General features: G+C 33.9%; 1 protein-coding gene across 13 annotated transcripts in view; it reads right to left on the reverse strand.

Annotated features, from left to right (window-relative positions):
- The window catches only part of SUPT3H (SPT3 homolog, SAGA and STAGA complex component), a 516,593-nt gene that overhangs the window by 433,271 nt on the left and 59,723 nt on the right, over nt 1–23,599 (reverse strand). For 3 of the 13 annotated variants that reach the window (XM_072733266.1, XM_072733258.1, XM_072733248.1), the window contains exon 3: nt 21,141–21,229. The exons of the other annotated variants lie outside the window; for them this stretch is intronic. In XM_072733266.1, the coding sequence (XP_072589367.1) occupies nt 21,141–21,178 (38 nt within the window). In that variant the 5' untranslated portion in view covers nt 21,179–21,229. The remainder of the gene's footprint in view (nt 1–21,140; nt 21,230–23,599) is intronic. 13 annotated transcript variants of the gene reach the window in all.

The following is a 23,599-nucleotide window of genomic DNA, read 5'->3' on the forward strand; positions in this document are numbered from 1 at the left end:
ACATTGAGTAGAGCACAATGATAAGTCTGTGACTTGTTCAATAAAGATGATTATAAAGAATGACAGAACAAACAGTTAAAAAACACTTCATTGTGGCATTCTTGAACAACAAGCAGACATATTTAGGAGAACTGTAAATCATTCATGAATAAGACAATAAATACAAAAAGTGCTTACTTTGACCTTTAGGCAATAGAAAAATCATTTGATAGAGAAGGTATGATGTAAATTTTTGATAACTAGTTTCTTTCAAAAGAAAAACAGATGGATATGTGAATAATCTTTCTGGAAAAAATATTCAAATAATTCATGAAATTTAAAACTTTCAGATCCCAAGTACAATGAAAAAAGTGTCACTGTTAAAATTCTTGTGGAATTCTGTCTCTCCAGTTTATTATCACTTTTGCAATTAAAATGCTCTATGCAATGAAGCACCTACTATGTCTTTGACTTCATCTTCTACATTCCCTGCCCCACAGCTGCTCAGTTCATTCAGCCAGATGTGACCAACGTAGATGGGCAGGGGAATAATTCTGACTCAAATGCAGATGAAGAAAACTCATACACAAACTGTCGCCCTCAAAGAAGTGAAGGATTTCAGAACAATATAAGCACAGTATACAAAATCTGTGATTCTCTAAATTCATCGACTTCCTAGCCTCATTGCCCACTAATCTTTGACATATACCAACCAAGTGCCAAGTATAAAACCTTACAGTCCCCCATTAGGAGGGCTAACAATCTCTCACACTTCTACAACGTGGCATAAGATGTTCCACCTTTTTGGAATTCCCAGATTTACCCCTTTTCGTGTCCTCACAACTACCACCACCTGTGCCACAACCTTCTTTCCTATCCCAGCCATGGGACTCCATGAGTCCTGAGATATGATGTTTCAAATGGTTAAAAACATAGATTTAGGGGCCAAAATGACTAAATTTCAATCTTTATTCCAAACTGAACTACATTTTATATTATCTTTGTAAAGTCCTTATCTCTCTGTGCCACCGCTTCTTTATCTGTAAACTGTGATCATAAGCAATTATTATATAAGGTTGTTGACATGTAAATGAGCTCCTGTATGTAAAGCCCTAAAGGAGTACCACCCATACAAGATAGACTTTAAGTGTTAACTGTAACTACTATCTTAAGATTCAGCTTAAGTATCATATCCAGCCCAACTATCATCCCTTCAAATTAAGTTAGGTATACTTCCTCTGTCATCCTTATAATGTTTTTTTCATCCACTTACCACCTAATATGCATGCATGTTCTTTATCCATTTAATATCCTCAGCACTAAGCACAATTAGTACCACATACTGTGTATTCAGAATACTTAATATCATGAGTGAATGAATAAAGAGTATACAATAATTCCAATGCATGTGATTTTAATGATGTAAACGAGCAGCACTATCAAGCACTGTTAGACGGTTGACACGCTGCACAAAAAGCATCTCACTGAGAAAGCACTTAGCAATGACTGTACTCTGTGATGCATCCCGGTACAAGGCAAAGTACACCAGGAAAAGGGAGTGGCTGTTTTTGTTTTTTTTTAATACAAAGGTGCCATCTACTCATCATATATATAGTAAATAGGTTTTAGCCCAGAGAGAAAGTCTTTTTTCTTTTTTTTCTTCAGATCTATTTATTTGAGAGAGAGAGAGAGAGAGAGAGAGAGAGAGTAAGAGCACACACAGTGGGGAGGGGCAGAGGGAGAGAGAATCTCAAACAGACTCTGCACTCAGTGCAGAGCCCAACAAAGGACTTGATGTCACAACCCCGAGATCATAACAAGAGCCAAAACCAAGAGTCAGAAGTTTAACCAACTATGCCACCCAGACACCCCTGAAGGGTTCTTTTCTAATTAATCTCCCCAGAAAGGGCACCTTTAGTAATTCACGGAAAGCATCAACAAAATGTGGCATATACAAACAATAGAATTCAGCCTCAAACAGGAAGGGAAAATTCAGAAACACACTACAACATAAACGGATCCTAAAGACATGATGCTAAGTGAAATAAGTCAGTCACAAAAGAACAAATTCTGTACAATTGTACTCATACCTAGAACAATCTCAGAAAGAGAGGTAACAGAATGGTGGTGACGATGTACCAGGGAGAGGAGGAATCAGAAGTTATTTAATGGGTGCTAAATTTCAATTTGGGAAGATGAAGACGTTCTGAAGATGGATGGGAGAGATGGTGAGAAAACAATGTGAATGTACTTGATACCACCGAACCAGACCTTTAAAAATGGTTAAAATGGCAAATCTTCTATTTATAAACAAATTTAGATCAATGTCTTCTTACTTCCAAAAACAAATGCTGCTTCCCAACTTTACATGATTTATCATAATAATTACTTATGGCAATTTATCACACTTGTATCTTATAAACTGTTTTAAAAAGGTTAAATATTACTTTTGTATACTAAAATAATACATTATTCAGTTAGATACACTGCAGACCATTTTCCTAAAATTTTAACATTTTTAATGGCTGAGAATAGCTAATAGTTACATTTGCTTTAAAAAGTTTCCAGGCTGGGGCGCCTGGGTACCTCAGTAAGTTAAGTGTCTGCCTTGGCTAGGATCATGATCCCAGATCCTGGGATGGAGGCCTGCATCAGGCTCCCTGCTTAGTGAGGAGTCTGCTTTTCCCTCTCCCTCTGCCCCTCCCCCCCCCCCCTGCTTGCTCTTTCTCTCTCTCAAATAAATAAATAAAAATCTTTTAAAAGTTTCCAGGTTAACAGGACTCTGGCTATGCTTATATTATACAATATTATGAGGCCTCAAGTACCCTTTTCCTACTAGGATTTACCTAATATAATCTTCTAAAGAGAATCCCAATGCTGCCATCAGGTAATTTCTGAGCTTATCTCTACTATCTGGTACAATCCCACTTCCAGACTCTCAACTTTCACAATATGATATCAAATCTGTTCCAACTCAGGGGTGCCTAGGTGGCTCAGTTGGTTAAACATCCAACTCTTGGTTTGGGCTCAGGTCTTGATCTCACGTTGTGAGATTAAGCCCCACATCAGGTTCCACACTCAACGGGAAGTCTAAGATTCTCTCTCTCCTCTCCGTCTATTCCTCCCCCTACTTGCTCCCTCTCTAAAATAAATAATTAAATCTTTTTAAAAAATCTATTCCAAGTCAACCTCAAAGCATAAGTCCCTTATTAACTGGCAACTAAGAAAAACTGAAATCTATATTTCTTTCAGGGATTATCACTGAGAATGAGCAATTACAGTATTTTTTAAGAGACTTAAAGATATATGTCAGCTCATTAATACTGGTGTTCAGTCACTTTCAGTCAGAATATTGTTTTATATTAAAAACATTATAACTATGCTACATTAATGAAGAATATAGATGACTACTACGCATTTGGTAGTGTTTTAAAATGTATTTGTGCTTTATTAACCACAAAAATACATGCATATACTAGAGACATAATTGCATAAGCATTTAACAAAACATTTTAAAGTCTACATTCAATATTTTCTGAATACTATTTATAAATCTATAGATTCCTTGCAATAACCAAGCTATGGGATACTTCAAGATACTCGTAAGACCCATCCCTTGATAAAGACCAATCATTAGAAAGACTACAACTTTTTGTGTATCTTCTGTTCATCAATCCATTTTTCCACCTACCGTAGATTCCTCTTTAAAACACAATTCACTTTGGTATGACAGTATTAATCAATATCAATCAATATCAAAGCACAGTATAAGACATAATCCTATGAGTGTACTCTGTATGTATGTGTGTATATATATATGTATATATATATATATACATATATATATATACACCATATAGACAATACACGAGATACACAGGAAAAATTACCATAGGACATTTCTAGAAAATCTACAGGAGGGATTTCTAGCCTTAGCACCAAGAAAGAATGACTAACACACTTCTATTAACCTTACAGAAAACTCAATCTTTAAAACTTGGTGCTTCCTAATTAATTTGTTTTCCATAGTCTATCTCCAATAATTTTGCATATTAACATACTATCACCCTCCTATATACTTAAAATTTTCTTCAAGTATCAACCTTTAATTAAATAGATTTTAGAGAGAATCTTTTTAATTACCATCATAGATAAAAAAAACCCAAAATCATTTACATACATAAGAGAACTGTAAAAATACAAATGAAAATGGCAGTTTTAGTGGTATATTGCAACTTGCTTTTTGTTAAAATTTCTCATGCAGTTTTTCATTTTTATTTAAATTCTAGTTAACATACAGTGCAATATTGGTTTTGGAGTAGAATTCAGTGATTCATCACTTACATATAACATCCAATGCTCATCATAACAAGTGCCCTCCTCAATATCCATCACCCATCTAGCTCATCCGCCATCTACCTCCCTCCATCACCCCTCAGTTTGTTCTCTAGCATTAAGAGTTCTTATGGTTTGTTTCCCTCTCTTTTTCCCCCTTCCCATATGTTCTTCTATTTTGTCTCTTAAATTCCACATCTGAGTGAAACCATATGGTGTCTTTCTCTGACTTATTTTGCTTAGTATGATACACTCTAGCTCCCTCAACATCATTGCAAATGGTAAGATTTCATTCTTTTTGTTAAATGAATAATATTCCACTGTATGTATATATACCACATCTTCTTTAGCCATTCATCAGTCAGACATTTGGGCTTTTTCCATAGTTTTGCTATTGTTGACAATGCTGTTATAGACATCCAGGTGCATGTACCTCTTCCAATCTGTATTTTTGTATCCTTTGGGTAAATATCTAGTAGTACAATTCCTGGATCATAGGGTAGTTCTATTTTTACTTTTTGAGGAGGCTCCATGCTGTTTTCCAGAGTGGCTGCACCAGCTTGCATTCCCACCAACAGTGTAAGAAGGCTCCTCTTTCTCCACATCCCCAACACCTGTTGTTTCTTGTATTGTTACTTTTAGCCATTCTGACAGGCATGAGGTGTTATCTCATTGTGGTTTTGATTACATCATCAGGGAAATAAGTTAACACTATCTTAATTGCTTTATTAGTATCTCTTGTGTTTCCTGACTTATTAATTGTAGCCATTCTGACCAGTGTGGGATGTGTAATTTTAATTATGAACTACTTTAAAGCCAGTACGTTACTGAGAATGTAATATAAAGTCACCATCACTCTTTTTTTCAAATACATTATGTGATACAGCTGAAATCCTTTTTGTACTAGCTTCCCTCACACTCTTTCCCTTCTCCGAAATAACCACTACTCTATAGTTGGTGTGTATCCTTCTCATTCATGTTCTGGAATACTGTTCTTATGCACAGTAAAATAGTATAGTTTTGTTTTTAAAAATCTGCATCAGTAATGTCACTGCTGTACATCTGTCTTGGGCTCAACTTGGTTTTCACAATGTACCCATTCATATTCATAAACACGGACTTCGTTCATTTTAACTGCCCAATAGCAACTTTTCTATGTATTTGTTTTTACTATCCATTCCCTTTTTGATATTTGGATTTTATTCATTTTTGATATAAGCAATAGCTGCAATGCTCTAGGCATAGTTCTTTGGGCTCACATTCCTTGTCCTATGTGAGAAGTTCTCAGGTATATTAATTATCTTGGGGTGGGAGTGGGGATTTAAAAATTGACAACCCAAATTTGCATCCAACCTTTACTAATCCAGTTATCCATTTGGGAATTATCTACACAATGGGATTTGAAATCATTTAATCATGGTGTCTTGGTAGATAGAGCCTCAAGGATCTCATAAGATGGAGGAGAGGGGTGTATAATATTTTGCTCTCACAGCTATCATGTAAATTTTAAGAAAGTAAGCTATGAATATTATATAATCATTAGTAGCATTATATTTAAAAGATACCAGCAGAACAATAATTTATCAAGAATTCAGCTAATACTTGAGAGACTTTTTAGAAAACACTTAATTATCTTCTTGGTTCCCAAAAAAAGAGGTAAATATAAATTATACCTGTTGTATGTCATGTGTGGTAAGTCTCATAGCTAAGGGTGAGATATTACAGAATAATCTTGCTGAGTTAAAGATTTTAAAGAAAAATCATAGTAGTCAGCTGTTAACACCAGTACAGAGAAGATTAAAGTATGATTTTTTTAAGAGCTCTGATTTCTTGAGCAAATATTAAAATCAGTTGTCTTCTTTTGGGCAAATTCAATTTAAACTCACAAATTATCTGGGAAGTAAAAAGGCTCTTGCTTTTACTTATGGGCAAAAGGCAGATAACTACTGAGCTACTAAGACATATAACTATCGGGGAAGAAGTGAGATTAAGACTGTTTACCAGGCACAGGCTGTATATTTGTAACACGTGGTGAGTTCCTCTGCACTGTCAGAGGACCAAATAAATCTCTTCAAATAAAAGAGGGCAGTGAAAACTTCAAGTAAAAGGCAGGAGTGTGGAGGAGAATGGGAGAGAAAGCTAACATTCATTTTGTATTTACTCTTCTGTCACCGTTTTAAATATCCTGTCCTTTAAACATCAACAAAAATACTGTAAGGTTGGTCTTAGGATCTCTTTTTAAAGAGAAGAAAAAACCTTAAGCTTCTCCAAAGTTAACTTGCTCAATAAAGTCTCAAAGCTAAAAAGTACAAAGAGCTAGACCACCTGCCAGGTCTATGCAATTCCAAATTCTTTCCACACTACTGTTTCTAATATATAAAAACAGCAGCAGGGATCCCTGGGTGGCTCAGCGGTTTGGCACCTGCCTTTGGCCCAGGGTGCGATCCTGGAGACCGGGGATTGAGTCCCACATCGGGTTCCGGGTGCACGGAGCCTCCTTCTCCCTCTGCCTATGTCTCTGCCTCTCTCTCTCTCTCTCTGTGTGTGATTATCATAAAAAAATAAATAAAAATAAAAAAAATAAAAACAGCAGCAAACAACAGTCAAGGACTTACTCTATGCTACAGCATCCCACAGTATTGCATCAAAAACTCCCATTGAGATAGATGCCTTACTATTTCCATTTTACAAGTGACGAATTTGAAGGTCAAAAAGTAAAGTACTTTGCCACCAGTAGCACAACAAATAAATGGTGAAGCCAAGTTTCAAACCCACAAAGTCTGACTCAACTATAACATTATAAGCAAAACAGAGAAAGTAAGAAAGCTGGCCTTGAGGAGATAACATCCAACAGAAATACTGTTTTCCAGTATACACCCCATCTAAGATATTACTGTACAGAATTCTAGTTAGCAATGAGGGACAGACGGATATGGGTTCAAAATTAGACTCACTACTTCTCAGCTGTGTGAAGTTGGTCAATTCAAGTAACCTTTCTCTGAGCTGTTTTTGCATTTGCAAAATGAAAATAAAAACAGGACCTCAACAGCTGATGACTAAATGAGATAATGCATGAATGTCATACCTACTTTGAGCTAAGCATTATGATAGAGGGAATTAAACTTATCTCATTTTAGTCTTAAAATAATCTTTCAAGATATATTATCATCACTTTTAATGATTCAGGATAGCTTCTCAAGGTTATATGGTTTACTCAAAGTCACAGTCATTAAGTGTTAGAGAAAAATTTAAATTATGCTCTTTGAAATTCAAAGATAATGCATCCTATCTATACCAATGGTATTACTAGGGCAGCCCTGGTGGCTCAGCGGTTTAGCGCCGCCTTCAGCCTAGGGTGGGATCCTGGAGACCAGGGATGGAGTCCCATGTCAGGCTCCCTACATGGAGCCTGCTTCTCCCTCTGCCTGTGTCTCTGCCTCTCTCTCTATGTCTCTCATGAATAAATAAATAAAATCTTTTAAAAAATTAAAAATAAAAATAAAAAATAAATCCTACTTCAGTTCAAACTGTATGTCATGACATGAGAAGTAAAGGCATCTCTATGGTGCTGTGATATGCTAAATATTTTATGTAACAAGTTATTTGATCCTCATGATAATCTTAGGATGAATCTTAGCTCAAGTTTAAAGATAAATGTCCATTCCCACTAGTTGAACATAAAAACAAAAAACAAACAAAAGTGTTGATGAGGATGTGGAGCAATTCGACCCCTTGTACACTGGTGGTGGGAATGAAAAATGAGGCAGCCTCTATGGAAAACAAATGGCAGTTCCTCAATAAGTTAAACCCATAATTACAGTATGAGCCAGGAATTCCACTCCTAGGTATTGCCAATGGCCGGGGTTTTTTTTTGTGGGAGTAGGAGAGTGATACAGTGAGTAGTAGTAGGAAGCAACTGCTCAATGAGTATGGGGTTGCCCTTTGGGGTGACAAAAATGTTTTAGAACTTCCAGTAACTAGATAGCTGCACAGCACTGTGAATGTATTTACTGCCACCAAACTATACGTTTTAAAATAGTTAAAATGGCAAACCTTATGTGTATTTGACCACAACTTTAAATGGGGGAGGAAGTGTCTTCAGTGAGTTCCTGAAAAGTAAAGGCTCAGATGAAAATGCTGAGGGAGTGCTTTCAACAGAAAGTCCAAGGAAATGGGTAAGGCAAGAAAGCCAAAGGTGCAGTTGAAGTATAATCTCATCCTGACCCCACAGTGAACTATGGAGTCTAAATGACCATGCACTCATATCCCATAAAAGTCAGTCACTGGCTACAGGTCACCTACACATGCCCTGAGGAAGCAGGGAAACAGTATGTCCTAGGCACCTCTGTCTGGTAAGTCAGCTCCCAATAATTCTGTGGAGGTGTTTTCTGCTGAGAGCTGTCAGTCACCAGGTCTACAGGTGAGGGATGGGCAAATACCCATCCAGGTAAAAGGATCTGGGTATGGCACCAACAGCAGCTACTATGAGGAGGAAAACTGAAGACCAAGAAACTTGACTTATCTAGGATCACACAGCAAATACAATCACAGCAAGGGACTTACTCTTTTTCATCTTGTAATTCATGCTCTCTTCCAATCTAACTTTGCAGAATTTCAACCCATTAAAACACAATGGTAAATTCATTTTGTCTGTCTGGTGCTTATCCCTTTACGTTTTTCTTAATATTTTGAGGTTTTGTTTTACTGGTACAGTACTTTGTTTTGCTGACAGAGGGTGAGGAAATGATTCCTTAAGCTCTGCTGAAGTGGCCTTTGTGTTAGTTCTGGTCCCTACCTAGCAAACTCCTAGTTCACATCACAGCATCTGGCGGAAGTGCTTGCTGCCAATCAGGACTCCCTCGCACCCTGTTCAGAGCTAGATTCTAAATAATGTTTGCAAGACTATCTCCTTTTTAAATAACCTTGTGCCTGATAGCAAGAAATCAATTGGGTTTATCCATCTTTGTATTACTGATATATGGCACCTGCTAGAAAGCTGATAAAACCTTGTTCAATTAAACGCTACAGGCATACCTCATTTTATTGTGCTTCACTTTATTGCACTTGGCACTGCGTTTTTTATAATTCGAAGGTTTGTGGCAACTCTGTGTTGAGCAAGTCTGGGGCGCCATTTTTACAAAAGCACTTGCTCACTTTGTGTTTCTGTGTAGTATTTTGGTAATTCTTAAAAGATTTCAGACATTCTCATTATTATTATACTTGTTATGGTGATTTGTGATCTGTGATTACAACTCACTGAGAACTAAGATGATGGTTAGCATTTTTTAGCAATAAATAATTTTTTATTTAGGTGTGTACTTCCTTAAGACATACTGCTACTGCACACTTAAAAGACTACAGTATAATGTAAACACAACTTTTATAAAGACTAGGAAGCCAGAATATTCATTTGATCCACTTTATTGTGATATTCACTTTGTTGCAGTGGCCTGGAACCAAACCCACAGTATCTCCAAGGTATGCCTATACTTTGTTTTAATATAACTAAAAAGGAACTAAAGTATAGACACTTTTTTACTTTGTATTTATTCAAGTAGATTTCATTATTTATGGTAGAAAAGTTGCATAAATCTCCTGCTACAAGGCAAATGACCGCCCACACACTACAGATCACTACAGATCAGGATCAATGACAAATTAGAGTCACTTGCATCAACTGGATGCTATGTAAATGGAAAAATATATATACTTTTATCCATTTATATGTATAAATACCAACATCTAATAATTACATTTCACTTGGAATAGATCAAAAGACATTTAATACTGCTTTCTACAGGAAAATGTTACAGATAAAAGTAACTTCTCTCTACCCACCCATCCAAATTAAAGAGCTGTAATTTTGAAAAACAATTTAGCACTGTGAGGAATTTTATTTTAAATAATTTAAAGGAAAGATAAATTACCAGAATAATTAGTCAATAATTAAGCTGAAAAAGAGACACTTTCAATGTAATTAAATCCAAAAAAAACTAAACATATTCAATTTTTCCACTATTTTATCATTATGTTTGGCATTAATGATACCATTTACTATTCCGAGTATTCCATTGCTCTAAAATGGTAGTATCATTTTCCTAAAACTAAATAGACTATTAACAGAAGCTATTTCAAAGCTATACCAACAGACCTCAGAAAGTTTCTTTTAAAAAGTTCCTAACAAGAAAGGCCAAGAAGGAAGGTAATTAGGAGAAAAAAAGAAAAAAACCAACATTCAAACTGAAAGCAGAAACACACAAACATAAAAGCTTCCCAGGTGTTTGTTTTTAGTTGTGGAGTCTATTAACCAAATCATTTTAATAGGTAAAAATGTCAAAAAGATCTTAGAAAGTGAACGAAGTCAACTACACCAAGTTTTCCTTTTATTTTTTTTTAATGTAACCAATGGTACAAAATTGTCTCCTGTCTATAACATACTTAACCATTAAAATGCACTTGAGCCCTATAAAAACACAAATGACAGGGGAAGTCAACAAGCTGAAATTCTTATTCCTAGAAATTCTTATTCCTAGCTGAAATTCTTATTCCAATGGAAACACTGAGAGCAAAGGCAGCATGGATTCCATTACTATTATTAAATCCATAGCCTGATCTTTCGACTCTCAACACATTTCAATGGAAATCACTACTGACTAGGCTTCTTCAGGATTTTGTGTTTACTTGTTTGCTATTCAAGGACAAGTCCAAGAATTATGGAAGCAATATTTATCTTTAAGTATAAAGCCTGGAAAATAATATGGCTAATCATGGCCCATAGATATTTCCAAACTAAGACTCAAGGCTACCTCTATTTTTTAAAGTAAGAAATACCAGCTTTTAGCCATAAATAAGAACCAAAAGCATTCACATTACTGGAACATAATTCACTTTATATCACCACCTGCAATTATAAATAATCTTTTGAAAAAATACATATTATCATGGTCTTTTCATACCAGCTCTAATATAACTGCAATATTTATTGTTTCCATGCATTATTTACTGCACTTCATGGTTTAGTGCTATGACAGAAAAAGTATATATGATTTGTCAGATTTTGAATTTATTAATAAAAACCTTTCACAAATATATTCACCTAAATTCAGTTGGATAAGTCTATTCTAACAATGCTTAACAAAATGTCCACTCAGTTTGTTTATGGACAGAACTACATGAACATAAACTTCAACTTCCATCAGTGGTTTTAGAGTTCACTTTCCTTCTATCATTTTCATTCATTCAGACTCTCTTTCAACTAAGAAAACCTCCCTGTCTCCTCTAATAATGCATCCTCCACACTACTACCAGATCATTCTACACCTGGATCAGGTCACTTCCCTCCTCAAGAAAAAGTAATAATGGTTCCCCTTAGTTTTGAATATAAAGTTCAATCAACTTAAATAGCCTAACAAATAAGGTCCCTCTTGATTAATCTCTGTCTACCTTTCCAGACTGGACATTTTTCACCCAACTTTGCCCCAACACCTTAGAATTGAGTACAATTCACAAAATGCTGTAAGCTGTTCCATGTGGTCTTGGTCCTTAACATTCCTTCTTGTATCTCCCTCCTCTTGCCTTTCCTACCTACAAGTGTTGAATCAACGCCTAACAGGCCTTCAAATTCAGCTAATTTTCACCAATTCTGAATAACTTTCACTGAATTCATCAATCTGGTTGAAATTTTCCACCATATCTAGTATCATGTGTATACTTCATGTTTATATGTCATAGTATTCAACACACAATATTACATTCATTGACTTATTTGCATGTTCCAAATAGTTCAATATTAATTCATTTCCCTTGTGAACTATGCTTTAACTCTGTAATCCCAGCACTAACATAGAGCTTAATACATAGTGTTTAATAAATGCTGATAGAATAAACAAATGAGTGAGTGATACTAAACTTTTAAATTCCATTATTTTAAGATAATGCTATATAGATAAAATTGTTGTAAAAAAGGTTGTGACATCTGGTTTCCAGTCTGACATGTAAATAGGTTGGAAGGCATAGAAAAAAGCTACACAAACTGAAAATCAACCACTCTTAAATCCATCAGGGAATTGAGATCACAGGGCAAACCAATGTGATAAACACTGATGGAGACTGACAAATGAATACAAAGAGTTACAGCTTCCCAAAAGCAGAACCCCTAACTGGAACCAGGTAGGAACACTTAAAGGGTAAGTATTCATTAACTGCTAAAAATTAAGCATGGATTAGCAGAAAAGACAGAAACTCAAGGTAGTCCAGCTTTAGATTGGGGGGGGGGGGGGGGCTCTATACACTATTTTATCTTCCAGATACCTACCATGTTCTCAGGGTGAATACCAAGGAAAAATCCCCTTCAGAAGAGGAAAGGGGAAAGTAATCATTTTGAAAAAGCTCCAGAGTATTCTGTTCTGCTAAACAAAAGAGCCCTTAGAGGGAACTATTTACCAAAACCTAACCCACTTGCAATACACCAAGACTGACTGTCCTAGAGAAAGAAAAACACGTAACTCCAGCACTCAACAGTCTTTGGAACAGGAGAAGGGAAATCTCCAACTCCAGCCTCATCTAGCCTTCACATGGAGAAACAAAAATACTCAACCCCTGCTCCTCTAGCCTTCCTACTTAACCCAGTGTGAGGTGAGAAGAGAGGGGAGGAGAATAAGAGAAGCACTTACGAAAGTCACAGATTCACTGAAAGACTAAAAACTAATCACAGAATTACACTACACTTCCCCTTCTGCCACCCCTACTACCACATAAATCAGCTTTTTGCACAATAAGAGTAGAGCTGAAAGACCCAAAAGCCTCAGACTCTATCTACTTAAGAAAGAGTCTCAAGGGAACTTCAATGCCAACAGGAGAAACAAAAACAGGAACACTCAGAAAACTTTTGTCTCTGACACTATTGCTACAGCAACAGAATCATGGCCTAACTCCTAGCCAAATAAACATAGACATTTCATACTGAAAGCCTACCTACCTGTTTCTTTTATCAGATATATCACATCTGACTTTCAACAAAAAATTACAAGAGATGCTAATTAGGCAAGACATCAATCTGAAGAATTAAAGCAAGAATCAGAACCAGACTCAGATATGTCAGAAATTTAAAAATCAGACTAAAATTTACATGAACTAAAAAAAAAAAATTAAAATTTACATGAACTAAACTAGTATGCTATAGGCTCTCATGGAACAAGGGGACATCAAGTGAGAACATGGGTAATGTAAGCAAAGAGAAGAAAATACTAAAATAAATTAAAAATCTAAAAAGAAAAGCTAAAAAATAAAATCAAAACACTGTAAAAATAAAATGAATGGGCTCATCAGCAGATTGAACATGGTAGAGGGAAGAATCACAGAGCTTGAAGATATGTCAATAAACTTCCAAAACTGAAAGGTAAAAGGAAAAAAGAATAAAAAAGAAAAGAATTATTCAAGAACTGTGGGAAAATTACCCAAAAAGCAATATACATGTAATAGTACAACCAAAGGTAGAAGAAAATGGAAAAGGAAAGAAGAAATAGTTGAAATAAAAATGGTTGGGAATTTTCCAAAATTAAGGACAGACACCAAACCCCAAATCCAGGAAGTTCAGAAAGCACCAAGTCGGATAAACACCAAAATACTGACACCTCGGCATATCATATTCACACTCTAGAAAATCTTGAAAGAAGCCAGGAAAATAACACACATGCCTTACCTATAGGTCAAAGTAGTCAAAGTAAGAATTGCACTGGACTTCTCTTTAGAAATTAAGCAAGAAAGAAAAAAGATGAATGAAATATTTGAAGTGTTGAAAGAAAAAAACCCACTTAGAATTCTGTGTCCAGCAAACTTATTCTTCAAAAGTAGAGAAATAAAACTCTCTCTCTCTCTCTCTCTCTCTCTCTAATCCATTACCAGTAAACCTGCCTTGCAAAAATTGTTAAAAGAAATTCTTCAAAGAGAAAGATAATGATATGTCAGAAGCACAGATCTATATAAAGAAAGGGACAGTATTAGACAAGGTATATATAAAGGTAAAATAAAACTTTTATTTAAAATTTTTTTTATTTTATCTATTAATAATTGATATAACAAGTCACAGCTTGATCAAAATAATAACAGCAACAATGGACTCAATGTTTATAGCTTACAGATAAATGAAATGAATGACAGCAAGGTTTTATAAGGAGGGAATACTCTTTTATAAGATATTTGCACTACATATGAAACTATGTACTGTTATTTCATATTGGAGTTGGATTAGTTTTAAGTGCATATTCTAAACTCTAGAGTAGCCACTAAAAAAGTTTTTTTAAAAAGGGAAGAAAAGTTTAACTGATATGTTAAGGAAGGAAAGAAAATACAATCATATAAAGTGCTCAATTAATACCAGGAAGAAAATTTAAAAGTAACTCTTCCCCCAAAAAGAAACAAAAACAGGGCAATAATAGGTAATAGCTGCAAGTACAGTAGATATTAATCCAACTATATCAAAAGAAGTGTTTAGAGAGACTGATCTAATTGTATGCATGTATTAGAAAAGAAGAAAGATCTAAAATCAGAAATCTAAGTTTTCACCTTAGGAAAATAGATAAAGGACAAATTAAATTCAAAATAGGCAGAAGAAATAATAAAACTTCAAACCAAAATTAAAGCAAGTGAAAATGGGAAATCAACAGAACTGACGAAACCAAAAGCTGGTTTTCTGAAACAAATAAATTTGTAAATCTCTAGTCAGATCAAGAACTAAATAGTGAAAGGGAATAAAGGGGAAAGAGAAAAACTGAGTGGGAGACAGAACATGAGAGACTCCTAACTCTGGGAAACGAACAAGGGGTGGTAGAAAGGGAGGTGGGTGGGGGGTGGGGTGACTGGGTGATGGGCACTGAGGGAGGCACTTGATGGGATGAGCACTGGGTGTTATTCTATATGTTGGCAAATTGAACACCAATAAAAAAAATAAAATAAAATAAAAAATAAAATAAAATAAAATAAAATAAAATAAAATAAAATAAAATAAAATAAAAAAGAACAAAAGAAGATATAAATTACATGGGAAATGAAAGAGGGGGCATCACTACTTATCCCTTAGATATTTAAAAGGATAACAAAGAAACACTATAAACAACTCCATGCCCAAAATTTGAAAATGCAGATAAAGAGACCAACTGCTTAAAAGATACAGCTATCAAAACTTAAAACAAAGAGTAGATAACCTAATTAAGTCTATATCTATTTTCAGAATTTAATAAATAAGTAATAACCTTATAGAACAGAAAGCACCAGGCCAAGACACCTTCAGTGGGAAATTCTAACAAACATTTAAGGAAGAAATTCTCCACAACTCTCTACAATCTGATACTGACAGAACACATCCTAACTCATTCTCTGAACAGCACCCTAATACCGAAAGCAAAGACGTTACAAATAAGGAAAAATACAAAATAGTATCTTTCATGAACATAGATACAAAAAAATCCTTCACAAAATATTAGCAAATCAAATCCAATAACATATAAAAAAGAATTACATGAGATTACAAAATAAGATTTATTATAGGTATGAGAGGCTCATTCAACATTTAAAAATCAACTGATATAATCCATCACATCAACGGGAAAAAGCATCTGACAAGATTCAACACCATTCATGATAAAAATTCTCAGCAAACTAGAAATAGAGGGCAACTTCCTCAACTTGATAAAGAACACTGGCAAAAACCCTAAGCTAATGTCATACCTCACAGTGACAAACTAGATGTTTTTCTAGTAAGATCAGTAACAAGGCAAGGATATTCTCTTTCACCATTCCTATTCAACATAACAGAAGTTCTGGTTGATAAAATAAGCTAAGGAAAGAAAATAAAAGGAATGAAGATCGGAAAGAAAGAAAGAAAACTGTCTTTGCTCAACATGAGATGAACATCTATGCAGAATATTGCAAAGACTCAACAAAATATTCCTAGAAATAACAGGTAATTAGTAGTAAAGCTGTAGAATACAAGGTCAGTATATGAAAACCAATTACTTTCCTAAATACCACCAATCAATAATTGGAACTTGAAACTTATGAAGTTATATTGCCATAAAAAAATGAATATTTAGGTATTAATCTAAAAAAATATGTAGAAGATTCATATGATGTAAACTTCATAACTCTGATGAGTGCAATTAAAGAAGACCTAGAAGATCTAAATAAATGTTTTCACTGACCAGAAGAAAACTTTGTTAAGATGTCAGTTTTCTGCAACTAGATATAGATTCAATGCAATCCCAATGAAAATCCCAACAAGTTACTTTACGAATCCTAACAAACTGATATTCTATCACTGTAACATAATAAACTATTCAAGCCAGTGTGATAGTGGCAAAAGAGCAGAGATATAAATCAATGGAACAGAACAGAGAACACAGAAACAGACTCACGCAAATATAGTCAACTGATCTTTGTTAAAGGCTTGAACTACTGCTGGAAGAGAAATAAATAACCAAGTGCCCATCAACAAATATATGTATAAACAAAATGTGGCATGTACAGAACTCTTAACTAAATACAAAATGATAAATTAAAAATAGAACATATATCTCACAAGTACCTCCGCTTATAGTGGCAAATAAGCATATGAAAAGACACTGAACATCATTTATCATTGAGGAATCGCAAAATTTAAAAAAAGAGGAGGTACCATTATACATCTATTAGAATGGCTAAAAGCCACACAGGGAGAATAGCAAACCCTGGCAACAATGTGGAGCAACAGGAGCTATCATTCATTACTGGCAGGAATGCAAAATGACACAGTCACTTTGGACAACAGTTTGGCAATTTCTTACAAAGTTAAATCTTTGGTTTGGTTAGGTATTACCAAACTATCTAGCAATCATATTCATAAGTATTTACTCAAATGAACTGAAAACATGTCTATGCAGAAACCTACACTCACATTTACAACAGCTTTATTCATAATTGACAGAACCTGGAAGCAACCAAGATGTCCTTCTACAGTTGGATAAACTGTGTCTCTCATTAATAAATAAATAAAATCCTTTTTTTAAAAAAAGGTTAATTTTCCTAATAAATGAATATTATAATTTTATTTTTTTATTTTTTATTTTTTTGAAGATTATAATTTTAAATGCCAAAACTATTTTTATTAATTTTTTAAAGATTTATTTATTTATTCATGAGAGACACAGAATGAGAGAGAGAGGCAGAGACATAGGCAGAGGGAGAAGCAGGCATTTCACAAGGAGCCTGATGAGGGACTTGATCCCAGATCCTGGGATCATGATCTGAGCCAAAGGCAGGCGCCCAACCACTGAGCCACCCAGGCGTCCCTATTTTTTTTTATTAACTTTAGATGAAAATCTTCCCTACATAAATTTTAAATATTTTTTTATCTTTTTAAATAAAGTATGCTTAATAAAATGTTCCTCTTGCTGTAACACAGTGATTCCTTTAAAAATCTATTAAGGTAGATGGGACAGTCTGAACTCCCATTAATGACCCTGTATGATGCTCTTGAGTCTCTGTATATTAGATTTTTATGTTTCATTCCCAGACAGGTTATTCTTAATACTTACACTGATTTGTACAACTTTTTTATAATAAGTACTAGAGAAGGGAAAAGTATAAAAACAATCATATTAAAACTTTATCATAAATGAGGGCAAACAGGCAATGATCAGAACTTATAAGGGAGAAAGAAGAGAGGAACATTGCTCCTTTGTGATTAAATTATATGAGATTTGGGATACCTAGGTGGCTCAGCAGTTGTGCGTCTGCCTTTGGCTCAGGGCGTGATCCCAGAGTTCTGGAATCGAGTCCTGCATCAAGCTTCCTGCATGGAGCCTGCTTCTCCCTCTGCCTATGTCTCTGCCTCTCTCTCTCTGCCTCTCTTCTGTGTCTCTCATGAATAAATAAAATATTTTTTTTAAATGTATGAGATTTATGTAATAATTTTTCAACTGTTTGATCCTTAGCTATGTAACACCTGGAATTGCTTAAAATGTTCATAAAATAAGGTGTTCAATAACTGAATTGTAAACTCTTGCTTAAAGCTATCTCATTTCTATATAACTCATTTATTTAAAGCCTAAAATATCAATACATTATAGGTCTTAAATTCAGATCAGAATATGGGTCCATTTGCTCTTTACCGGTTTTTAAAAAAGATACTTTCCCTGTTCAGTTGTTGTAATCAGTAGCAGCAGCCAATAAATAATACTCAGTCTAGCTAATATAGATGAATCTTTAGAGAACTAATTTAATTTGGATATTATGTCCAATAATAGGTGCAATGAATGTTCTGGAGTAGAATACCAAAAATAATCCTTTTCTCTACTCAGATTTAAATTCAAATATAAATGGAAAACACGGAAAATAGCTCATCACAATCACTACTAAAATTTCTTCACATCTTTCTTATTAGTGATGAACTAGATAAATTAAATATTGAGATTTATGATAACGTGGGAATAGTCTATAATCAAGATTTATTTAGATTCCAACCTTATCCCTAAAAAGATCTGAGTGCCTTATAAAACTATTCACAATATATAATTACATGATCAAGATGAAAATGCCCTGCTTAAACACAGTTTACAAGATATACACATGTGATCTTTAATAAACTAAAAACAGAAAAAACAAGTTTTTTATAAATAAGAAAGAATTCTATTATAACATGTATATTAAAAGTTTGATCATTATTTCAAACTCTTCTTGCCTGTTTCATAAAAGAGGCTATCCACTGGCCACAGATCTCTGTATATAAAGTGTAGGTGGCAGGAGTGAGCAAACTCTGGCTGCCTATTTATGTATATACAAGGTTTTACTGGAGCACAGCCAAGACCATTTATTTATTGTCTAATTTACTTATTGTCTGCTTTCAGACTACAATGGCAGAGTTGAGTGGTAGACAGAAACCTTATGGCCTATAAAGCCAAAAATATATTCTATCTGGCCCTCTCGTACAGACCACTGACAGGGTTATTAACTAGTATGACACAGATTCAGGATAAATAATTTGCATGTAAATAGAGATAATAGGCTTCTCCTCATTAAAATATTTCTTGACAGAAAATAATACTATAAACAAGTTAACAGCAGTGGTACAACTCAGTAATAATTTTTTTAACGCGAATGCAAAAAGTAAAACCATTAACTAAAATCTAAAATTACGAAGTATAGCCTAGGCTAATCATACAGTTTCATTTTTTAAAGCTGACTATAGGAATAAATAAAATTTCAAGTTGAAGTCAAATCTCTATATACCTTTTCCACAAAATGCTTCACCTTTCAGAACTCACTATTTAAGGTGAAAAGTAGTAAAATGAATGCCTGTATACCCTTTGCCAGGATTCACCAATTATTAATGTTTTGCCACATTTGTTTTACTTATTTATTTGCATCTGACTTCATGAAAATAATTCCTCATGCACCTCCTTTAAGAATAAGGGTATTTTCTTCTATATGTGCAATAACATTGTCACATTTAATAAATATTCCATAGTATCATCAATATCCAGGCCATATTCAAGCTGCCCCAAATATCCCATATTTGGATGCTCTTTTTAAAACCTAGCATCCAGTCAGGATTCACATATATGACCAATTTCGGAGAGGCAAGAGCCAATTCTTTCTTTCAACAGTCTTTTTGTGTATACTATGTTCTCTCTTCGTTCTATAAACTTTTTCTCTGGAAAAGCTGTAGGAACACAATTTCCCCAGTGCTTTCCTGGCAGAACCATTTAGCAATGAAAGGGTATCCTGATAAAAGTGGGAAGGAAATTGAAATTCCAATTATCTTGGTAGATTCTGTTTTCCCTATAAAAGTATCTAGAATGAAACTGTAATCTTATCTTGGTTACAATTTTTATATATTCCCAGCCAAACTGAGTGATTATCAAAAGTCTTATGACCAACTGCCTGCTAGGACTCAAGAACTTTTAATATTGTCATGCTTAATAAGAATTATGAATAATTATCCAAATCATCATTTTATTAAAAAAACACATCATTTTATAAAAATCTAAAAGAGTGTTTTCACTGGTCAGATTACATTTTATAAAAGTTTAAAAGAGTGCTTTTATTGGTCACCAACAAACCCAGTTTCAGAACACTAAACATATTCTTTTGTAAATGTATAGTCAATTTTATATAGTTTACTAAAATGAATAAAGTTTTAATCATCCCATAAAGACTAGACAGCTTGCATTTAGAAGTTGACTTCTTTGGCAATTTTTTTCAATGCTTTCAAGCTTTCACTAAAGTGTAACACATTTTGAATAACGTCTTATATCAATATTCTAAAAACATGTACCTCTGAAAAAGAACCACGAATTTTTTTTTACTATTAATGTAATTAAAGTATATGAATACTTTTAACCTCTTTTCCCAATTTATTTCTTCAAGTTCAAACTAGAGCAATCTTTGATTACTAAGCCTCCTGGGAAATTGAGGTTTTCAAGGGGAATACTGTCAACTTTATTTAAAAAAATAATCAGTATTCTAAGTGGCTCATTTTCAATATATTTTCTATACTGTTGATTATGGCTGAACTCAAGAGTATTTTCTAGTGTAAACTACACACAAGGCTTAACAAAGATAGATCTAAATCTACAATCCCTTTTACTGAAACCAATGAAAAATCTATACACAGCAATGAAATTGGCATGCAAATAAAAGAACTGTCAAGACATGTATCCCTAAAAATAAGCCTACAATAACTATTTTAAAGGCTGTGTGTGGTCTCACCCATATATTTTGGCAAGATGCACTTTCTCCAACCGCAGCTAGATTCATCCAAAAGCAGTGGCACTGGAGAGCCTCTGTCTCACCTGTCAAAGTTGAAGAACGTTGTTCCAAAGACCACCATGCGTCCATGGAGAAAAGCCACAGTACTACAGCTGTTATTGATAAGCCGTCTCTAAAGGAGAAAATACTCCAAACAATTAAGCAAATCATTCTTAATAGAGATACAAACAATGTATTAATGTTTAAATAATGAGATGACAAATACCATGCCAGGTATGAAACAGAGAAAATTTCATACACTGGAATACTAAGGAGGAGATCTTTCATAAGTAACATTTACTTGATAGTCTTTTCTATTATCTGATAAAATTTCTATACATTATCAATTCAAAATCTCTATTAGGTTCACTTATTTAAATCTTACAAAACCTCCCTTATAAAACCTCAAAATTCATCTAAATTACTAAGGTCCTAAATCCATCAAAATTGCTAAAGTCTGACAGCTCAGAGCACAGAAGATTAAGATTTATAAACAGAAACCCTAAGTATATTGAAATCTGACTTTTTAAGATGATATCCTAATATATTTGTCAACCACATTATAAAAGCAGTTTACATTTTTGCTTTAAACTAACCTCCCTAAAGCATATGGATCAATCAGGTAAGCTATAGGTAGGTTAACAAAAATAAAAAGAAACAGCAAGAAAAACAATTAGTTTGAAAAGAAAAATACCTCAGTGGATACTGAAGCCTCAACTTAAGCCCTAATTCAAACCTGGCAATAAAAAACAACTTAAATATATATATACACACACACACACACACACACACACACACACACATATATAAGAAATACACCTTGTTAGGTAAAAAGTTTAAATTATCATGACAAATATATCTCATAATTAACTTACTTTTCCAACTAGATCATAATGTCCTTTAACCCTTTTTAATACTGCAACAACTCAATTGAAAAAAAGAGTGTCCTTTTGTGCCTTTTTCAGGAAAGTTAATACCCAAAAGGTTCTCATATTAAGACAGTTTCACCTACAATCAAGTCTTACTGCATAAAGGCCAAGTTATCACAGTGCTCCAATGTATTATATGATGTCCTACGGTTTAATTTACTATATTCTCCAAGTACAAAGGTTCCAAAGAGATTAGTTTCACTTTTCCCTAGATATATTTAGTACATTAACTACTATAGTTGGGATATTATTTTTCTTTGGTTTTGTCAGTAGCATATTTGATATAAATTTTATTAAGTGGTAGTATATGTAACATTGCATTGTGGGTAGTAGTTTCCTGCTTTAGCCTAGCCACATCCTCAGCTGTCATATGAGCATATTTCCCATATTTTCTGCAAGTTCTCGCCTTTTTTTCTTCTTAGAAAAATGACAGCACTAGAAGATGAATTGTTCTAATAATTATAAGAAATATGAATTATTTATACAACTACACTAATATATTACAGATCACTCTGTCCTTCAAAAGGACAAAGTAATACTCATAAAGTGTTAAAGGTCATATGAAACAATGTGTTACAAATAAAGTAACATAGAGGAAGGAATTAAAAACTATTAAGAAAACAAAATCTCTAATCAGATGCCAATACATCCAACAAATGAGGTGTACTGTATCAGTATAGAACAATGACTTGCCTTGAATGTTAGAGGCTTCAACGCCACCAGGTATTCATTAATGAAGATTAATGTCAGTAACTCCTACTAGAACCGTAAGAATCTACTTTGAGGCTTTACAGAAATGTCAAAACAGAGAAAGAGAAACCAAAAACAAAGCCTGGAGGAGAGAAGGAGGAAAGAAAGGGAAAAGTGAGGGAGGACAGAGAGAGAAGGAGAAAGTTTAGTATTTTCTCTTTGGGCATCCAATTTCCACATAATTTTACATTTAGACAGATAGCTGCTATCTACTAACCAAATGAAGTTGTTCAAACAATTATGGACATGGTGTTGCTCTGGATTTTTATATAATTTAATTAAAACAAACTGAGAAGGAAAAAAAACAGAAAAAATATTCTCATTATATAAAGTACCACAAAATAACACCCTGTACAAACACACAAAACCAAATACATGCATGTAGTTGTATATATGAACATATACCCTATTAAAATGAAGTAGAACTAATCTCTCATAATCATAATCTAAAGCATTAGTAAAATCATACATATCTTACAAATATAAAAAATTTTCAAATCATTAATATAAGGCCAAATAAATGCTATGTAAAGTTAAACAGCTATATATCATATCCAAAAAAAAAACTGTCCAAAAAAATGATCACAAACCAAGTTGAAACAAGAGATTAAGAAAGTTCCTTACTAAAACCACACAATCAGTGAGAACATTTTAAGCTAAATCAGGATTTCTGTAATTTACAAAATCCCTACATCAAACCGTTTGCTCCTATTGTTTTCAATTACAAGAAAAACAGAAGAGTAGTAAATGGAAGTTTAAAACAATCCCCCCAAAAAACCACACACACCAACAGAAATGAGCACAAGATTGATACTAATAAAACT

Source organism: Vulpes vulpes, chromosome 1, assembly GCF_048418805.1.
Source record: "Vulpes vulpes isolate BD-2025 chromosome 1, VulVul3, whole genome shotgun sequence".
Classification (NCBI taxonomy): Eukaryota; Metazoa; Chordata; class Mammalia; order Carnivora; family Canidae; genus Vulpes; species Vulpes vulpes.